Genomic DNA, 18,423 nt, shown 5'->3' on the forward strand with positions numbered 1-18,423 from the left:
ACTTTAATGATTGGAATTTCTTGATTATCTAATTGATTGATATGATTCCCAATTATTTATTTATTAAATATTTTATTAAAGAAAATTGAATATTTTTATTGGCAGTAAGTTAATTAAAGACATGTATATATGAAAACAGAAGTAAAATAATTAAATAAAAAGATTAATTGGCAAAGTCTTGATAAGGCTAAGTAGAGTAAGTAATTTAATTGGCAAGTACTTAATATGCATCTTAGATTGGTGACATTGATTTATAACATAAAATGAAACTCTAACAACAGGACTGGTGCAGCATCCAAATATTATAGATTATATATAAGCATGATAATACTGCAAGTATATTGATGATATTGCCCTATAGTTGACATAATGCTTTAGTTTATTCTATATCAATTATTTACATCCAATCATTGCTTTGAATTTGTATCATATGACCATCAAATATTTTCCCATATTGGACACTGTAATAACCTTTATTGGACAGTTTTGTTGCCTGTTCTTTTCCATGCAACGTAAATGATAATAGCCATTAACAACAAAAGTATCTGAATGGATTCTACTAAGAGCGTCACAAGCGTCTTGCAATGTCAAACCTTTAAGATATTAGGTTGCATCTCCTTAGAGTTTTTCTTGGATATAGGTTAAACAGGTTACCATTACAGGGATATATTTGGACTCGTACACAGCTTTAGAAATTATATTAGATTTTCCTGGCAAGTCATCCAATATGGTTTCTCCTGCTATGTACTCGTCCAAATATATTCCCGTATTGTACAGTTAAATGTTTAATAACCTATAAATATCGATAATATAACCTTATCTTTGACACAATGCGTCAGTATATTGATAATATTGCCTTATCTTTGACACAATGTGATAGTTTATTGATAATATTGCCTTATCTTTGACACAATGCGTCAGTACATTGATAATATTGCCTTATCTTTGACACAATGCGTCAGTATATTGATAATATTGCCTTATCTTTGACACAATGCGTCAGTACATTGATAATATTGCCTTATCTTTGACACAATGCGTCAGTATATTGATAATATTACCTATTAGTTGACACAATACGTTTGTTTTGTTCACAGAAGTCGTTGCGGGGATATACAGTAGTGAGCATGCGTGTTGTAATACTGTAGTCAACAATTGTCATTCATTGTAACACATACATTATATCTGCTTGTATCACATTGAAAACTCTCCATTCATTGATTTACTGTCACCATAAAGTATGCTTTAACAATAAAAAAATACAACTGTATTGCCAGAAATAAACATTTGATAAGTTTTTGGTAGATAAATCTGTTTAATTTGGATTAAGATATTTAATAAGATACAAAAATGTTATTGTAACAGCCTACTTTAATATACATGTACTTTGTATATAACTACTGTAAGGTACTTAGATTGACAGTTGTCTTTTAAATTTATTTAGAAAGTAGGTAACATTTGACAATATATCAAAATTGCTTTTGTAAGAATTAAAACTGATCTGAATAATGGTCAGAGTTACTTCCCTTAATATATTAATGTTTTGAGATGGTATGTCTCTAGAAAAATCATAGTTTGGTCTGTTCATTTAGCATAAAAAAGCGGCCTTGACCTAGAAATTTTTTTGTTATATATATAAGTTTTTTGATAAGATGTTGTTATTATTGTTGTTATAAAAACACCTGATTTTTTTCTAGGATTTATTTTTTGTTTCATATTCCCTTGTATATTACAGGGAAATTTTAATTTTTTTATTTCATTAATATGAAAGCATGTTGGCTGTTTATTTCTTTATTACACTTGTGATTAAGGCCACCAATATTTCTATCTTACATTTAGGGTAATTGTTAATATTAAGAAAATGACTTTAGTGGATAAATATTTAACTTTGATTGCTTTGTAAGCTATACAATACTTGAATGCCGTGTATATGAAATTTGTAAAACTTAATATTTTATATCATTTATAAAGTAAGTAAAATAATATCCACGTGTAATAAGATGCTAAGATTGCTGCAGCATGGAATATGATTGACTTTATCCCACAATTTTTTTCAGTCACCAATAGAGCAGGTTTTAATGTTATTTGCCATGAAATTAATACAATAGGATAGTTACTAGTTACTTAAGTTGTCTTAAAAGTGGTAACAAAATAACATCATTACAAAAAGTTGATAAACTTTGAAATTTGAAGTCATTTGTAGGAGTGTTGACTGTATGCCTTATTAAATCCATGATGTTTGGGATACATAAGGCTGAACAGTAAAACCTGTTAAAATGATCACCTCTTAATAAAAGAAAATACTTATAAAAGCTGTCACTAAATGTAGTAATGTCATTGAGTTACTAGTATTAGTTTGAGAGAAATCTGTTAACGTAGATCACTTTTTCCAGTTCACCGAGCCTGGCTTGAATCAGCAGTTGTAACTGTAAAATTGACGCGAGGCTTTATTTGTTATATTTACGTTATTTCAGATACAACAGAATTCTTTAGAGCTTGCTGCAGCTATTAAAGAATTAGAAGCGAGCACGGCTGCTCTAGAAAGTTCGTACACAGACAATACCCAAGCCAGCCAATCGTCTCTGAACAGTTCTAGTGGTTACGGAACGATGAACAGTACACCGGCAATATCAGAGGACACCATAGCTAGTGGTGGTACGTACACATTGTGATCAAAATCTAAATATAGCCCTTAATCTGCTGAATTTGTGCAATGGACTTGTCGAGCTTTAAATTTGGAATAGTCCAAACATAGTTTTAAGGTAGATTGATATAAAAGTATAACCAACGGTATAGAGCCAGGTCAGACTGCATGGATGTACAGGCTGGCCTGGCTCGATACTGGTGGCAAAGGCTAAATACTTTCAGTGCCAGCAGGTTAAGGGTTATGGTATGTAGTTATCAATGGCACTCTATGCTTTGTAGGTCTTGAAGTTTCTCAGAGAAATAAAAATTGTAGTTAATGAGAGTACTTACATTAAGAATGAATATTTAGATTTTGTTCAGATCTATGCCTTTACATTTGTTTTTTTAACTTTAAATTATAAACATTTTAGTAAAAAAGAAAAACAATTGTCGTTTTTTAGCTCAACCATTGTAAGAATAGGGAGAGCTATTGTACCATCACACTTTGGTTAAGTTTTTGGGTGCAAGTTGGTATCTCAAAAACCACTGAATACGAATGGAATTGAAACTTCACGCACTTATTTAAGAGCATAAGGTCACTATCCAAGGCTCATAACTTGAACCTAGATTTTGACAGAATTATTTGCCCTTTTAGAACTTAAAGAAATTATTCACTATTAAAGCACTGAGAATAGTCGAGCACTGTCCTACAGACAACTCTTGTTTTGAAAATATTCATCTGCAAGTTATTTATTTTCAAATAAGCAGTATGCATTGTGCAATATGTATTATTAGAGCACTTTTCAAATCAAGCTGTACCATTTTTTCTATGAAACTGTTTTTAAAGTTTTTTGAGTTTAACTTGATTGCAAATGCGTGTGTGTGTCGTGTATTTAGAAATTGCATGCACCTAGTTTTGAATGAGGTGAAGACGAGACTGACCTGTCTACTCCCCTGGAACTCTAGTAGATAGTGTAGTTAAGCTTTCACCTTCTTGTGTTTTGCTAGCATGCCTGTGCTTGATACTCCAGTTCACTGAAATGAGCCGCGCCATGACCAAACTAACGTAATGCATTTGCGCCCAGCATGGATCCAGACCAGCCTGCGCCTCCGCGTAGTCTGATCAGGATCCATGCTGTTCACTATCAGTTTCTCTACTTGTTATAGAGTTTATAAGGGAACAGCATGGATCCTGATCAGACTGCGCGGAGGCCCAGGCTGGTCTGGATCCATGCTGGTCGCAAACCCATTATGTTGGTTTTGTCATGGCGCGGCTCAAATATACTTTATCTTGTCTGTGCATTATTTTAAAGAAAAAGCCAGTCAATATGATATATTATTAGTTATAAAGATTTTTTTTGACAGGTTATTTGACCGTATATATATAAATGATTGTAATAATAGTTTATATATGGCCATATAACCTGTCAAGAATCTTTATAACAAATTTATAATACAGCAAACCTTTTTAGATTACTTCAAAAATTGACAGTGGCGTTTATATAAAAATCTGGACAAAAAGTGGTCCCTCAGAAGTATATATCACAACAAAATTACATGAAAATTGCAGACTCGGTTTGATTGAGTCTGTGCATGAGGGATAATGAAAAAGTGCACCTTCCCTCAAGCCTGTAGCACCAGCTTGAGCAGTTCTCAATTTTCAACACTTCAAAGTGCTGGAATCAATGATCCCGATGGACCAGAAAAACACTGAAAACTTTATAATACTGCACCTTTGTAACATCGCTTTTCATTGGATAATAGTGACTAATAACTAATAATATAAACACCATTATTATCCAATGAAATGTGATGTTACAAACGTGTCGTATTATAAATCGCATTATGACTGGTAGATAAGCCTAGGGAAAAAATATATTTGAAATGAAGGAAAGGTAGAAGGCAGCCTTGTCAATTATTATGAACATTGCGATTATATATACAAACAACATTGGTAACGAATATCAAAAAAAAAAAAAATTCTGAGATTATTTTTTTGGTCAATTTTGTCGAGTGTTTTATAGATGTTAGTGTACTGGTGTATGTATTATATAACCTAAATCACCGTTACTATTGTTTAGTTTATGTTGTGACTATATTTGCTTACAGATTACTTTGACACAGGTCAGTCTGACTATGGTAGACAAGAAAAAGAGAAATATTTCACAATCCCGCGAAATAGCCCTGTCATAAAGGCTGCTTTCCAGTTTAAACGTCCGGCATCCACTGCAGGCATGTGTTTGAGTTGATTTCTTTTTGTTTTTGTAGTGTAGTTACTCACATATATCTTGTGTGCATGGTAGAATTATTATATTTCCTACCTTAAGTACTTTAATCTTTACCCTGCTGGAAGCAACAAGTGACCAGTATAGAATTACTTTATACCAATTTATTTCAGTTTGAATATGTCGGAAGCTATAAGCTCATTGAAACACTCTTGAATCTGTTCTTGAAACCAATCAGTACATGTTCTAGGCAACCAAGGTAAAGTTTCTTACTCAAGGAAACAATGCTCGTGATGGGGTTTGAACCCATGCGGTCAGCAATCCTTAGATTACTAGCCTGACTCTTAACCAGTCGGCCACACCGCCACTCAGAATAGAATTAAGTTAGCCTGCACATCAGTGAAGCATGAACAGACTCTATACTGTGGGATAACTTAAAAATTCCATATTGATTTCCCTAAAATTAATATTGGGCAGCTCCAAAAATGGAAGTTGGACAAGTCCATTTAAGAAATTCAGCAGGTTAAGGGTTAAAGAATAAAGAAGATATTTTATGTGAATGATATCTTGTGATATTTTTAAAGCACTCACTGATCTCTTGTCCCACAGTAATAACTTATTTACTGTTTGAACCTAGAATAAAATATATAGAGATAATTCATTAGCATGAATTGAATATGGACTTAAGCCAACATTGATTACAGATTTTCAGCTTACTGATCAATACTTCACTTTAGTGCAGTAATGGGTTAAGTCCTTCTAAATTTTATAGGAGTTAACTACAAATTTAGTTATTGCACTAAGGTAATGAATAATGAATTGTTAAATATTTTCATTTTGCATTAAATACAATTTTTTTCCAAATAAGATGTTTTCAATATTCATGGCATTTTCTTTCTAATGGAGAATGAAAATTACATTGAGTGACATCACATGGTTATTTCATTTAAAAGTATAAAGAGAATCGAGTTTTATACCAAATATGAATGTAAATGATTAGAATTATGTATATACTAAAATAATGCAAAACTTAACAAACTTAACAAACAAACATTGTTGTTTATTGTTGTGAAGATATTGTTGTGAAGACAATAATATTTTTGACTTAAAGGCACTTGACACTTGAAAGGTTTTTTTGACATAAACAAATTTTTTTTGGAAATAACCTTTTTACTGTTTTTCTGTAATTTTAGGCTGAATTATGTAAGAATTAATTTTATAAGGTACCGGGATATGATCTAAGAAATACTGGTTACATTTATATTTTTAACATTGACTTGCTACATTGATCTGAAGCTATCCAGCTAGCTGACAGAACATTGGTAGTTTTACTTAGGTGCCCGTTTTTGCCTGAAATAATGCTTGGAAGGGCACCTGAGGTCTTCCTCCACCAGTAAAGCTGGAATGTCGCCATATGAATTAATGGGTTGGTGTGACGTAAAACTCAATTAAACAAACAAACAAACAAACATTGATTCTGAAGGAAACTCATTCTGCTCTTACGTAAAGATTAAATAATTCAAGAACGAAGATCTTTAATTCTTGTTATATCATTGCAGACCTTTATCATTTAAATTTCTAGTGTGCATTTTTTTTTTTTTTGCACTTTGCAGAAATCTTGCAAAACAGCTCATTATATTAGATCTATAAAAAAAAATCAATTAGCTTTTTTACCTGAGAAATTATGATAACATATTTTATCAGAAAGGGTGGGAAGTATAGGATTAGTAATCTAGAAAAGTTTTAATCAATGTTTTTCTTGTTTTTGTTTTGTCACCAACCAAGAATTCTTTATATAATAACCTCAGTTAGAAAGATGAATAACACCACAACAAGCCTAACATTCCATTATCTGTTTGGTTTATTTAATCTTATATTTGAAATAAACCAACTGCAGACCTTGTTTTCAACATTATTAATGAGCCGCGCCATGACAAAACCAACGTAATGCGTTTGCGACCAGCATGGATCCAGACCAGCCTGCGCATCCACGCAGTCTGATCAGGATCCATGCTGTTCGCTATCAGTTTCTCTACTTGTTATAGGGTTTGTAAGTGAACAGCATGGATCCTGATTAGACTGGGCGGATATGAAGGCTGGTCTGGATCCATGCTGGTAGCAAACGCATTACCTTTTCAAGAAAACTTTGTTATGTAACTTTGAAACTTTGTTGTGCTGTAATCTGTAGTAACCAGTCAGTCCCTAGCATGCTTGTGTGTAAATAGTGTACTCATGCTTTGATTTTGGAAATAATTTGTCTGTAATGTTAACCTGCATTAACTTTGAAGAGTAGTTGTACTTGATATATATTTCACCAACTAATTTTTTTCTTCAAATATTGGTGATTTTTTTAAAATACACTTGAAATATAATTAATGTTTTATTACTGATTACAGGTATTCCTGTATCTGCCCAAGGGGGACAACTTACACGTCGGAGTTCACTCAACGCACCTAAACCTCCGCCTCCCGTCAGACGTTCCTCGTCTATCACCAGTGCCCCTAATTCAACAGTATTACAGAAATTCCGGAACTCTCCTCCACGGCAACTGAATACACAGACTGGTACCAATGCTCAACACCCGCCACAAGTTAGTGCTAAACCGGTTAATCCGCAAAATTCGGCGAACCATCGGAGAAGCAGAAGTGCGAGTGGATCGTCTAATCCTGAGCATGCTTATGCTGAGCTTTCAGAAATACAACAGAGCATTCAGGCTCGGCATCAACAAGAATTGAATAGACAAAATCAGGGGGGACAATACAGTTACGGTCCTGGTGCAGTTTCAGCCCCTGTAACTCCACAGTATGCTCAGCCTGTGACAACACCGAACTATCCAATAGGCAATAGTAATGTCGTAAATAGTTTAAATGCCAAATTTGTTTCAATGAATAGTCAGCAATCTTCACATAGTCAGCCTGTGACTCAATATAGTACGAAAAGTCAGTCAAACTGTATGAACGTTACTCAGCAAGGAGCGGGTCAAAATAGCGCTGGTGCGGGAGATTTCCCGGATCTTCCCCCTCCACCCTCGGAGGCTGAACTCATGGAGATGGAGAAAGTTTACAGTGTGCCAAACCAAAATATACAACAGACACAAGCTTACAATGTGCAGACTTCACATAATGTACAAATGAGAAATCAGACTCAGAATGTGAATCCAATGGCGGGAATTGACATGCGGCAGTCATTAATTTCTGAAATGAAATCGGGAAATAAATTTCGTAAAATGTCATCTAGTGAGAGTGACTCCCAGTGCTGATAATGTGTAGTTTTGAAGTTTGAATAGTTAGTTAAGAAAGTGAATTTTAGGTTACCTGTAATATATAAAGTTTTAGATGTTTATTTATAGTAACAGACTTGAATTCAAATTTTTTCCGGAGCAAGTACTCAATGAAATGAAAATCAATGAAACAAAGTTCATTTTGATTATGTAAATTTCCTTGATGGTTTAGGGTATTAATTTTTTTAGATCTAAATGAAAATTAAAAAAAAAAAATTATTCCTGTAAGATGTGTGGCATAAATTTACGTTCTTTGCTATGTACCATCTATAACTCTATATATTACAATAACTGCATTTGCTTTCTTATTAGAGAAGTTAAGAGATTGCTTATGTGTTAAGATAATATTGCTGGAACATTTAATGATATTGCTCGCTTATTACATACAGTACGGTACCGTAAAAATATGTTTTCAGTATCATCTGAACGTTTAATAACACCATTACGGTAAAGGTGTTATTGGTGATAAATTTGTACATGTTTTTAATTTTGTTTATTATTTGATTGTAAATATATGCTTTTAAAACACACCAGTGGTAGAAATAACGAATGTTTAACATTTTGTTTAGTGAGCTTTTATGTTTTTAGACACCGATATTTTATGGCTCAGTAAGTAAGAATGGTTTGTTTGTTTTTAGTACCAAATATTATTTATTATTTTTATTGCTTTATTTATCATATCTAATCACTGAAATCCAGCTGTTTTAAATTCTGTTACAACACGCATGACATCTTGTGTCTTACAATTTTTTGTTTCTAAATTTTACGACTAGTGAACGACTAATGAAATTTCTATTTTGAAATATTTTATCTAGTAAAGAAATTTTCACAGAGTTGTTTCAACAGATTTTTTTTATGTCTGTTTAAATTTGTTTTGAAATGTTATATTAAGAAGCAGGAAGAAAACAAAAGTGCCATTTTACAGGCAGTTCTGTTGTTCTAAATACATTATGAGTGGTTTAAAAAAAAGATGTTGTCTTAAAATGCTTTAACTTTGGCTCCAGTCACTCTTTTGTTCCTATAAGAGATGTTATAAATATGATTAAATAGTCTATACGTGCATCTAATAATAAAAACTGTGAATTGAATTAAAACTGTAGGCAACTGGTAGTACAGCTATGAATGGTCATAATGCTAATGTATAAAGGTCATAGTCAACTGAAATGTATCCGTCGATTTTCAAATCAGAAAAAAAAAAGAACTGTAAGGCACAAGATATCAGATTATAGTTGTAATATTTGAAATTTTAGTGGATTAGATTAACATGCTGTTTTGCGATGTTGCTATAGAGACGGTTAAAGTCATGTGGTGTTACTGTAAACATAATGTTTTAATGATCCTCAGAAATTTTTAAACGGAATCTCAACTTGTATTATTCAAGCATTTCATCATGGTATACAGGATTTTCATTATTTTCATCAGATTTTTAACTTGTTGAAGGTTCTGCCTGTTTGTATTTATCTGGAAGTTCTAGAAAGTCTTTCTATGATCGGAACAATATGCTTCTTATACTTCGGTGATTTTTTTGGATTTAACTCAATACAGGATTGGAGCAGTACCTCTAGACGCTTGCAGAAATCATCACAAAATAGACAAATATCGTTTTTTTTTTCCGCCGATTTTTATATTTTTCATTCATTATCATACATAAATCGGTGTGAAAAGATGAATTAGACCTATTTAAGTTCATTCTGTTGGGTAAAAAGCCAAGATTTTAGCATTTTATGATTCAAGCGCCTTGTCTGGTAAATACGGGAATACGGTTTTTAGTGTGGTGCTCCAATCCTTTTTTAGTCTCACTCGATTTTTTTTCAATGAAATATATACCAGTTGCCAGTTTGTCATTCTGTCGCACACACATAAGTTTTTTCTCTCTGAGCACCATTGTTCATTGACTGATGTCTTAGACATTTGGTGAGTAAGTACCTGTCTTGGAGCTTTATCCTTAGGCAAGCTTTCAGTTGAATAGGTTCAGGTCAAGGACATTGAGGTTAAAAATAGATTTTCCTTCCTATCGTGATTGTACGGTTATGTATTTAGCATTTTCAAAGGAATAATAAGGAGCATAAATTGTCTTGCTTTCCTCAGAAATTGAAACACAACATTGGTGAATTTGATGGTATAGAATAAACAATAGAATGAATATTTAAAATAAGCATCCTAAACGTACATTAAAATGTCGGTGATTATTATGTATTTCAATCATTGTGCCATAACTGCTGATAGCATGTTGAAATAACAGTCTTTATTTTGATCAGCTGTAACCCCTTGCCATTGATTGTAGTCTTCAAATTCTTAAGATAAAACATGTAGAACAATATACATGTACTTCTACCTTCTATTTGTTATTTTCTGTTTCCAGAAATTTTACACTGACAAAATTCTCTTTATAGTAATATTATGTTCTTGTCTTCAATTTAGGTCAAGTTTTAGTCTGTAACAGTAGGTACATGAAATTTGAGAGCATATTTGTATCAAATTTTATCTTTGTGACATTTTTGTGTTAAACTAAACTAATTAGACTGAAGCAGTACGCCATGGTGAACTTTTTAGGGGAATATTTCCAAAACTAGTTTTTTATTGACCTATTTTCATTACAGCTTGACAAGAAGGTTTCATGAGAGCTTTGGTCATTTGAAAATATGATATTATTTTGTTTGAAAATATTAAATAAATTCATCGAATTCTGTATGTCAGAGTGGTTTGGCTTGCAATCTATAAATAAAGCCTGAAATTAACCAAAAAAAGAGGAAAATGCTGCAAGATTTCTGAGAAGCTAAAGTAGGCTATGTTTAAATGTGCTAAATTTCCATACTGCATTCTACTCCACAAACTCCTCAGTGATTACCTCCCTTGGCAGATCTAATAAGGGGAGATCACTGTGTAGGATATTGTCTTCTCCAGTCTTTTAAGTTATAACTGTTAGGTCACATCTTGATGAGCCTATTATAAACTCATTATTCATAGATTGAAGATTAATTTTACAACATTAAGTAGTACATCAGTTCTGGACCAAACAAATTTACAGTTTTATTTATTTTTCTAGGCGTTTGTTTCCCTTTTACTTTAATTTTGAATTACATGCATATCTTTCAAAACAAATGAGCCACGTCACAACAAAACCAACATAGTGCGTTTGGGACCAGCCTACCATTATAACAAGTAGAGAAACTGATAGCGAACAGCATGGATCCTGATCAGACTGCGCGGATTACAAAAGCACTATGTTGGTTTTGTCGTGACGCGGCTCAAAAAAACAATGTTCTCTCTTATATTCCAGAATGATCATTTTTGATGTCACTTTTATTTTGTACTGTGTGTTATTTTCTAGTCATTTTACTGCACTTGCTAAATCAATAATATCAAACATCATATATGTCATTGAATTATAAATTTGACCTTTTACCTATCAACTTGTGACCGATTCCTGTGCTTTTTTTACATGCTTGCATTTTTTAAACAATTTTTTAAAGGCATATTTTAATTTTGATCTTGTTTGGTAAATATAAAAGTCGTGTGTTTTGCATGTTTTCAAAATAATGAATTTGCCTTATTTTGAGTTTATATATTTTTACTTAAATTACAGAAATAATTTTTGAAAGTAAAATATTGTAAATCAGTAAAAGCTGTTTTTTTTCTTTTAACAAAATTTTAGAACATGTGTACTATTTATAGAATTCTTTTCTATTTTTAGAACACTGCTCTATTTATAGAATCATGATTATAATTTTTGTTTCATTTATTTAATTCATTTAATCTTACATCACTACAGGCATAGTGTCATTTTTCATTTCTTGTGTGTATGCAAAGTAATGCTTGTTAAAGAAGATGGTGCAACTCTAGCTTGTGCAATTCTTGTATATTGTAATCATTTCATGTATTTGTTCTGTTTAAAATATGATTTACTTACCTATATTGATTGGTTTTTTGTTCACTTTTAGGTAAAAGTTTAGAAATCTGTCAAGATTTGGATAGAACCTTCTTTTGAATGGTTGATTACTATTATTTTATGAATATTTTGTGGTAAAAACCAAAGATTTTATTTCTTGAAATTATGGTAGTATAGTTAAACTTTAGGCTAACATAATGCCTATTACTTTTTAAGAAAATTGTTTTTATATTTTATACATGTTTCCACAAACTATGATATATAACATACACAGGCATAGGCTAAACCCAAAATGGCAATTGATTTAGAGTACCTAAAATTGAATAAATGCATTGATACCTCATGTGTATTTATCATAAGTAAGCCATTTCAGTGTGATAACACATCTCATAATCTTATGTCATTTATGCTTTGATTACACATTAAATATGTCCTATGTAGTGACTGTTTTACCAATTACCTGCTGGAACTAGAAGTGATAAGTCTTTGCCAGCAGTATAAAGCCAGGCCAGCCTGTACTGCGCATTCTGACCAGGCTCTATACTGTTGGCTGACTTACTTTGAATTTTAATCCTGATTTCACTAAAATTGACAATGGATACTTCTAAAAATGGAAGACGGACAAGTCCATTAAAAAATTCAGCAGTTTAAGGGTTTAGGTCATAGCTTTATATCATACTGTGGTGGTATATGGGACATTTCTCAAAGCTTGGCTAGATTCTTTACAGCAAAGACAAGGAAAATAATACACAATAGTGATTTCAAAGAGAAATCTTATTTTCTATTCCTTGTTACATAGGTCATTATTATTCCTTTTAATACATGTACACAGTCCTTGTAAGTAAATATTCTCTATTGAGAGAAAATTTTGATAAGAAAACAAGGAGCACAGTAAGAACCTGTGAGTAAGAATATAAGGAAATGGTGTGTTAGGGCTTTGGTACATTTATATTTCGGAACTACTTTTTTTCGCTCAAGAAACCACAAAGTGTAACAAGGCCTGTTTGTAACACAGTACATGTTTGTATGTTACATATTACATGACAAATACATGTTTAAATATACAATGTGATACAATATACAAGGCTGAATGGTTTTGAAAGTACCTTTAAACATTTGAAAATTTGCATTAATGTTACATACATACTGATATTACAAATTGTAGAAATTGCACATTATTAGTATTGAATGCGTAATAAGTATGTGGAAAATTGAGCTCCACTTTATTTAAGGGTAAGTTGAAATTATAGTTGCACCATAATTTAGCCTCAGCATGAGGAATATACGTGTTATGCACAGCTATTTAAGCTTAAAAATGTTTCATTTCTATCAATATTTAGACAAAATATCTTGCCTTCAGTATCTCTGGTCTCATTTATGTATCTGCCGTAAATTATAGTCGATGCTTGAACATTTAATGTATCAAGTTATATCATAGAATAACTGTTGAATGCAAGATTACAATGATATATGTTTTGCCCTCATTTTATGATACTTTTGAATTAATAGTTTGCCTTTGTTTTGAGTTTTAAATCATTATCATCAGTAGATTGGAAAAAGAGATGAAATAGTATCAGTGTATTAGAAAATAAATAAGTGATATTATGCATAGTATTTAAAATATTATGACTAAAATGCACAAAAATGCTTTCTTGTAGTTTTTATGCAGTGGAGGCATTGTATTAAAGAAAAGATGTCCAGTCTAAATCAATCTCATGATAGAGACTGGTTTTGAAAGTTGACATTTATCCAAATTTATCCCTAAATTTAAGATGGCGACCAGTCTGGTTATTCACTATTTTGATTGGCTTATTTAAACATAAAATTTTACACATCCAATCAAATTGCAGGAGTTTTAGACTGGTTTACTGTATCAAATCTTGATGAATTTTTGTTTTATTGATAAAAAGAAAAAGAATAATGTCAGATTGTACCGGTAAGTAAAATATGTTTATTTAAGCTACAAGTATTCCCATTAAGCACATAGTGTAAGCTTTATTAGAAAATAGTAATATAGAAAGTTAAATGGACATATTATTTAGTTATAAACTGTGTACTGTAATTATCTGTTGTCAAAACTTGTTCTGGTATATTATAGTCAGAAATGAGTTTTATAACCAGTAAAATTGTGAAGGAGTTTTAACACCATCCTTGACATTCTGTACTAGAAAAAGAACAAGAATTCTTGTATGAACATCTTTTCCATGTCGCTTGTAAGGGCAAGCTTCATGAATATGATAGATAAAAAACAATTTGATCTTTTTCCAATGATTGACTAAAGTCTTTGTCATAAATATATTTTTGCCGCCTTTTTTCACTTTTTATAAAATACGATGAATCAGGTCATTGTGTTAAAACATGTTTTTTATTGTAGGACTCCACCATTGGTGATTTTCAAATATTTGAATTAAATTGACCAATCAGGTGCTAGAGCTTTTTTTGACTGATTTCCGATAAGTTATAAAACTTCGAACCGTGTACATGGAAACATAAAACTTCGAACCGTGTACATGGAAACAAATTTTGACAACAGTTCTATGAAAGTGATGATGTATCTATACATACATCCAGTACTACAGCAGCAATGTATGTTTGTCCGTCTGTCTGTATGTGATTCAATGTCTCTCTAAAAGACTATATATAGTATCTAGGACTGAAGATATTTGATATTTTTCTGTATTTATAACACTAATAATAACATCAGCATATTCCTGAACCCTACATGTAGGGAGTGATCATTGTAAATAAAATTGAAAATTCTCATTCTTTGTTTTTCTTTACTTTATACACAGAACTACTACCTGTATATCTTCACACCATTGTTATAGCCAAAGAACATGATGATATCCAATCAATATATAAATCTAAAGATCCTGTATGTTGTGATCAAAGTGGTAAACCACACTAAGTGAAATTGTATATATGTACATAATTATGCAAATAAAACAATTTTCAGACACCGAAGAATATGTAAAATATGTACTGCAAATATTTGTGCATATTATATGTAATAATTAGAATATATGCATTCATTTCTTATTGTAAAATTTGATTTAGACTTTTAGAAAATAAATTTTTTATTACCTCCCTTTATTTACATGAAATGTTAAATTCGGTAATATCTTTATAAATAATGCTTTTTGGAACATACAATATTGATAAATCTTAATTTTAGCATCATATTTATGATTCAAAACCATAAAAATTGTGTTACAGGATCTTTAAGATATCCCTCCCATGTTTATTGTAAGTAAGGCTTTGTTACCAGTACCATGAGGTTATCGCTCCAGTGACATGACTTCACTTTCTTGACTGTCGGCACTAGTTTTATACAAGACATGACGATGTCCAAAACTGGGCTCAATGGATGTCCAAAGCTTGGCTCAAAACTAGGAAGTTCAACTTGGTTCATTTACAGCAAATTGGGCTAGCAAGGAAGGTACTTGACCATTAGACCAAACTTCCATATTCAAAGTTCACCAGAGCAAAAATTACTGGAGGTGAGCTTTTGTGATTGCCTGCTGTTTTACATATGTTATCAACATTTTTTTTTTCACAACTTGAAAACCATAGATGGTTGATAAATTCCACAGAAACAATCCCATAAATCCTTCGTTGGCGTTCCACAAAATATCTAATAGATTAGTAGGTCACAAGAGCTAAGAATAAATTTTGAAATCTTTAAAGATCTGGTCAGAAACTATAAAGCCCAGAGTTTGCCTAGTGGTCCTCAAGATGAGCAAGTAAATAGTGGTTTAAATATTTACCCACTATTTTCTTAGGCGTTACAAGGAAATAATACACAACACCAGAGTCCAGGCCATCACAGCACATTATGCTCATTTCTATCTAGTGGGCTGAAACAATTTGACACTACTGTTAAGAGTTTACTGGCCTCCTTTCTAAAAGAGATCTGAAATAGCTGAGTGGCAATATGTATCTGTCTAAAAACTTAAAAACAAAAATATCAAAACAAGATAGCTGGCAAATATTTATTTTTTTTGTAAAATTATTTACATTTCCTGGACATTTAATTTTACTAAAAAAAAAAGACATCTATTTATCACATGATACTGTAAAGTAACTATAAAATACATTATAACATACTTCACACAAATTACAGCAATCATTGGTATACATGTTAATGATTGTAACTTCCATGTTTCAGGCAATGGACTCTTTCCATGACACAAAAATTTGAAACACAAACTATCCTGCATAAATTCAAACTCGCAGCATGATCTACAAAACTAATAAAAATTCATTATATTAAAAAAATATTCAATATAGTTTCACCTTTAACAAAGAACAAATGATTCAATTCACTAAGATGAAATTCACATGCTTACTTACATTTAGATAGAAACCTATGCTCTTTTCCCTCAGTAAAATATTTATACATAGTTCTAAAGATAACTATCACTGTGGTTTAGGGGAACAATAATCTTGAAAAATTGGGGAATACCAGAATGGGAAAAACAAGCCATCAAAAAACTTAGAAAAAGAATATCTGTGTAACCAATTTTAGGGGCCACTTAATACTAGTTTAGGCCTTGAAAAATATTTAAAACAATTTTTCTTTAGATTAAATATATTTATAAACTTATTTTTTCTCTGCTGAAACACATTTGGCATTTAGAATGTATATGAAGGCAGACATTTGTGAATTTACTTATATAAATTTGATAATACACAAACTTTTTATGAGTAAAATAACACAAAAACAATAAACTGTTAGATGGACAGCTCAACTGACTAAATCTTTGATGGTAATGCAGAGTTTTTGCAAAGGGGAGTAATTCAGTTTTTGCAAAGGGGAGTAATTCAGGAATTTTGCAAAGGGGAGTAATTCAGGAGATTTGCAAAGGGGAATAATTCAAATTTTTGCAAAGGGGAGTAATTCAGGAGTTTTTGCAATGGGTAGTAATTCAGGAGTTTTTGAAAGGGTAGTAATTCAGGAGTTTTGCAAAGGGGAGTAATTCAGTTTTGCAAAGGGGAGTAATTCAGGAATTTTGCAAAGGGGAGTAATTCAGGAGATTTGCAAAGGGGATTAATTCAAATTTTGCAAAGGGGAGTAATTCAGGAGTTTTGCGATGGGTAGTAATTCAGGAGTTTTTTGAAAGGGTAGTAATTCAGGAGTTTTGCAAAGGGAGTAATTCAGTGAAAATCCATGATAGAGTTATAGGCCTTAGTGAAAGATCTACAATTATGAATTGAAAAGGCATGAATGATAAATGAGATACAAGACTGAAACTAAACTTTAACCAATTGTTTTGTCGACTTTGCTGCTTGGATTAGCTAGATATTCTCCCCATAGTCTCTTCTCTAAATATTGTAGCTCAGGAAAAAAAATGTAAAACAGATGTAAGCCAAATATGTACTGGTTATGAGATGTGCAATGCAATAAACTTTCACTTTGAAGGAAGGTAAAAATTTCAGATAAAACTCAAATTTATTCAATTCAAAATCCAAGGACAGATTTTAGAAATATTATTGGTGTATGCTATCAAACTTCAAATAATTCATTTTGCAACCCAGCTATCAATGATATTCACTAATTAAACCATGTAAGGGTTCACCAAGATGTAACAATATACATGAACTTAATATCATTCTCACAAGTTTTCATCCTAAAAAAAATTAATTCCCCTTTTGAAGGCAAGAAGCAATAATCATACACTGCCTTTAAGTTTAATTTCAGTATTTTGAAATTTTTGATACAAAAATTTTGTAATACAACTATGGACTGTCCTTAAGTCAAGGCAAAGCCCGTTTTACCATAACACAAATTCTGAAAAGTAAAACCTAAAATATTTTCAGAGTGGAAAGGAAACATTCACTCACCATGTCCCTGGCAGCTTAATTTCAGTACTTTGATCATGAAATTTGGAAATACAACTAGATCTACAGACAGTTCTAAAGACATTACAATATTTAATACTTTCAGAGTTGAAAGAAAACATTCACTCTACATGTCCCTATACTCTGCATTCTACCCTGAACACTATCAACTTATAAGACATACTATAAATACATGTAGCAATTTGGTCTCAAGATTTCAATGTTACAACATTAACTACTACATTGCACAATGTATATGAGCCGCGTCACGACAAAACCATCATAGTGCATTTGCCACCAGTATGGATCCAGACCAGCTTGCGTATCCGCGCAGTCTGATCAGGGTCCATGCTGTTCCCTTACCAACTGCGAGGATGCGCAGGCTGGTCTGGATCCATGCTGGTCGCAAACGCACTATGTTGGTTTTGTTGTGACACGGCTCAATTATAGATTTCATAGAACATTAATGAGCTAGACTGTAGATTGAGGAATGTATATGATCAACAGTAATTTTTATAACAAAACAATTAATAAATGTACTTGAAGTCAATAAAATATGAACA

At 31.9% G+C, this 18,423-nt stretch overlaps 1 protein-coding gene across 5 annotated transcripts in view; it reads left to right on the top strand.

Moving 5' to 3' along the window:
* The window catches only part of LOC132725076 (protein MTSS 2-like), a 48,533-nt gene extending 33,751 nt beyond the window's left edge, over window positions 1-14,782 (top strand). For 4 of the 5 annotated variants that reach the window (XM_060710068.1, XM_060710070.1, XM_060710072.1 and 1 more), the window contains 3 exons: window positions 2,475-2,655; window positions 4,735-4,857; window positions 7,247-14,782. In XM_060710068.1, coding sequence (XP_060566051.1) covers window positions 2,475-2,655; window positions 4,735-4,857; window positions 7,247-8,109 — 1,167 coding nt within the window. In that variant the 3' untranslated portion in view covers window positions 8,110-14,782. The remainder of the gene's footprint in view (window positions 1-2,474; window positions 2,656-4,734; window positions 4,858-7,246) is intronic. The other variant, XM_060710071.1, reaches the window with a different exon arrangement.
* Window positions 14,783-18,423: the final 3,641 nt, after the last annotated feature.

The sequence above is a fragment of the Ruditapes philippinarum genome, unplaced genomic scaffold (genome assembly GCF_026571515.1).
Source record: "Ruditapes philippinarum isolate M1 unplaced genomic scaffold, ASM2657151v2 ctg640_1_1_1_1, whole genome shotgun sequence".
NCBI classification, from domain to species: domain Eukaryota; kingdom Metazoa; phylum Mollusca; class Bivalvia; order Venerida; family Veneridae; genus Ruditapes; species Ruditapes philippinarum.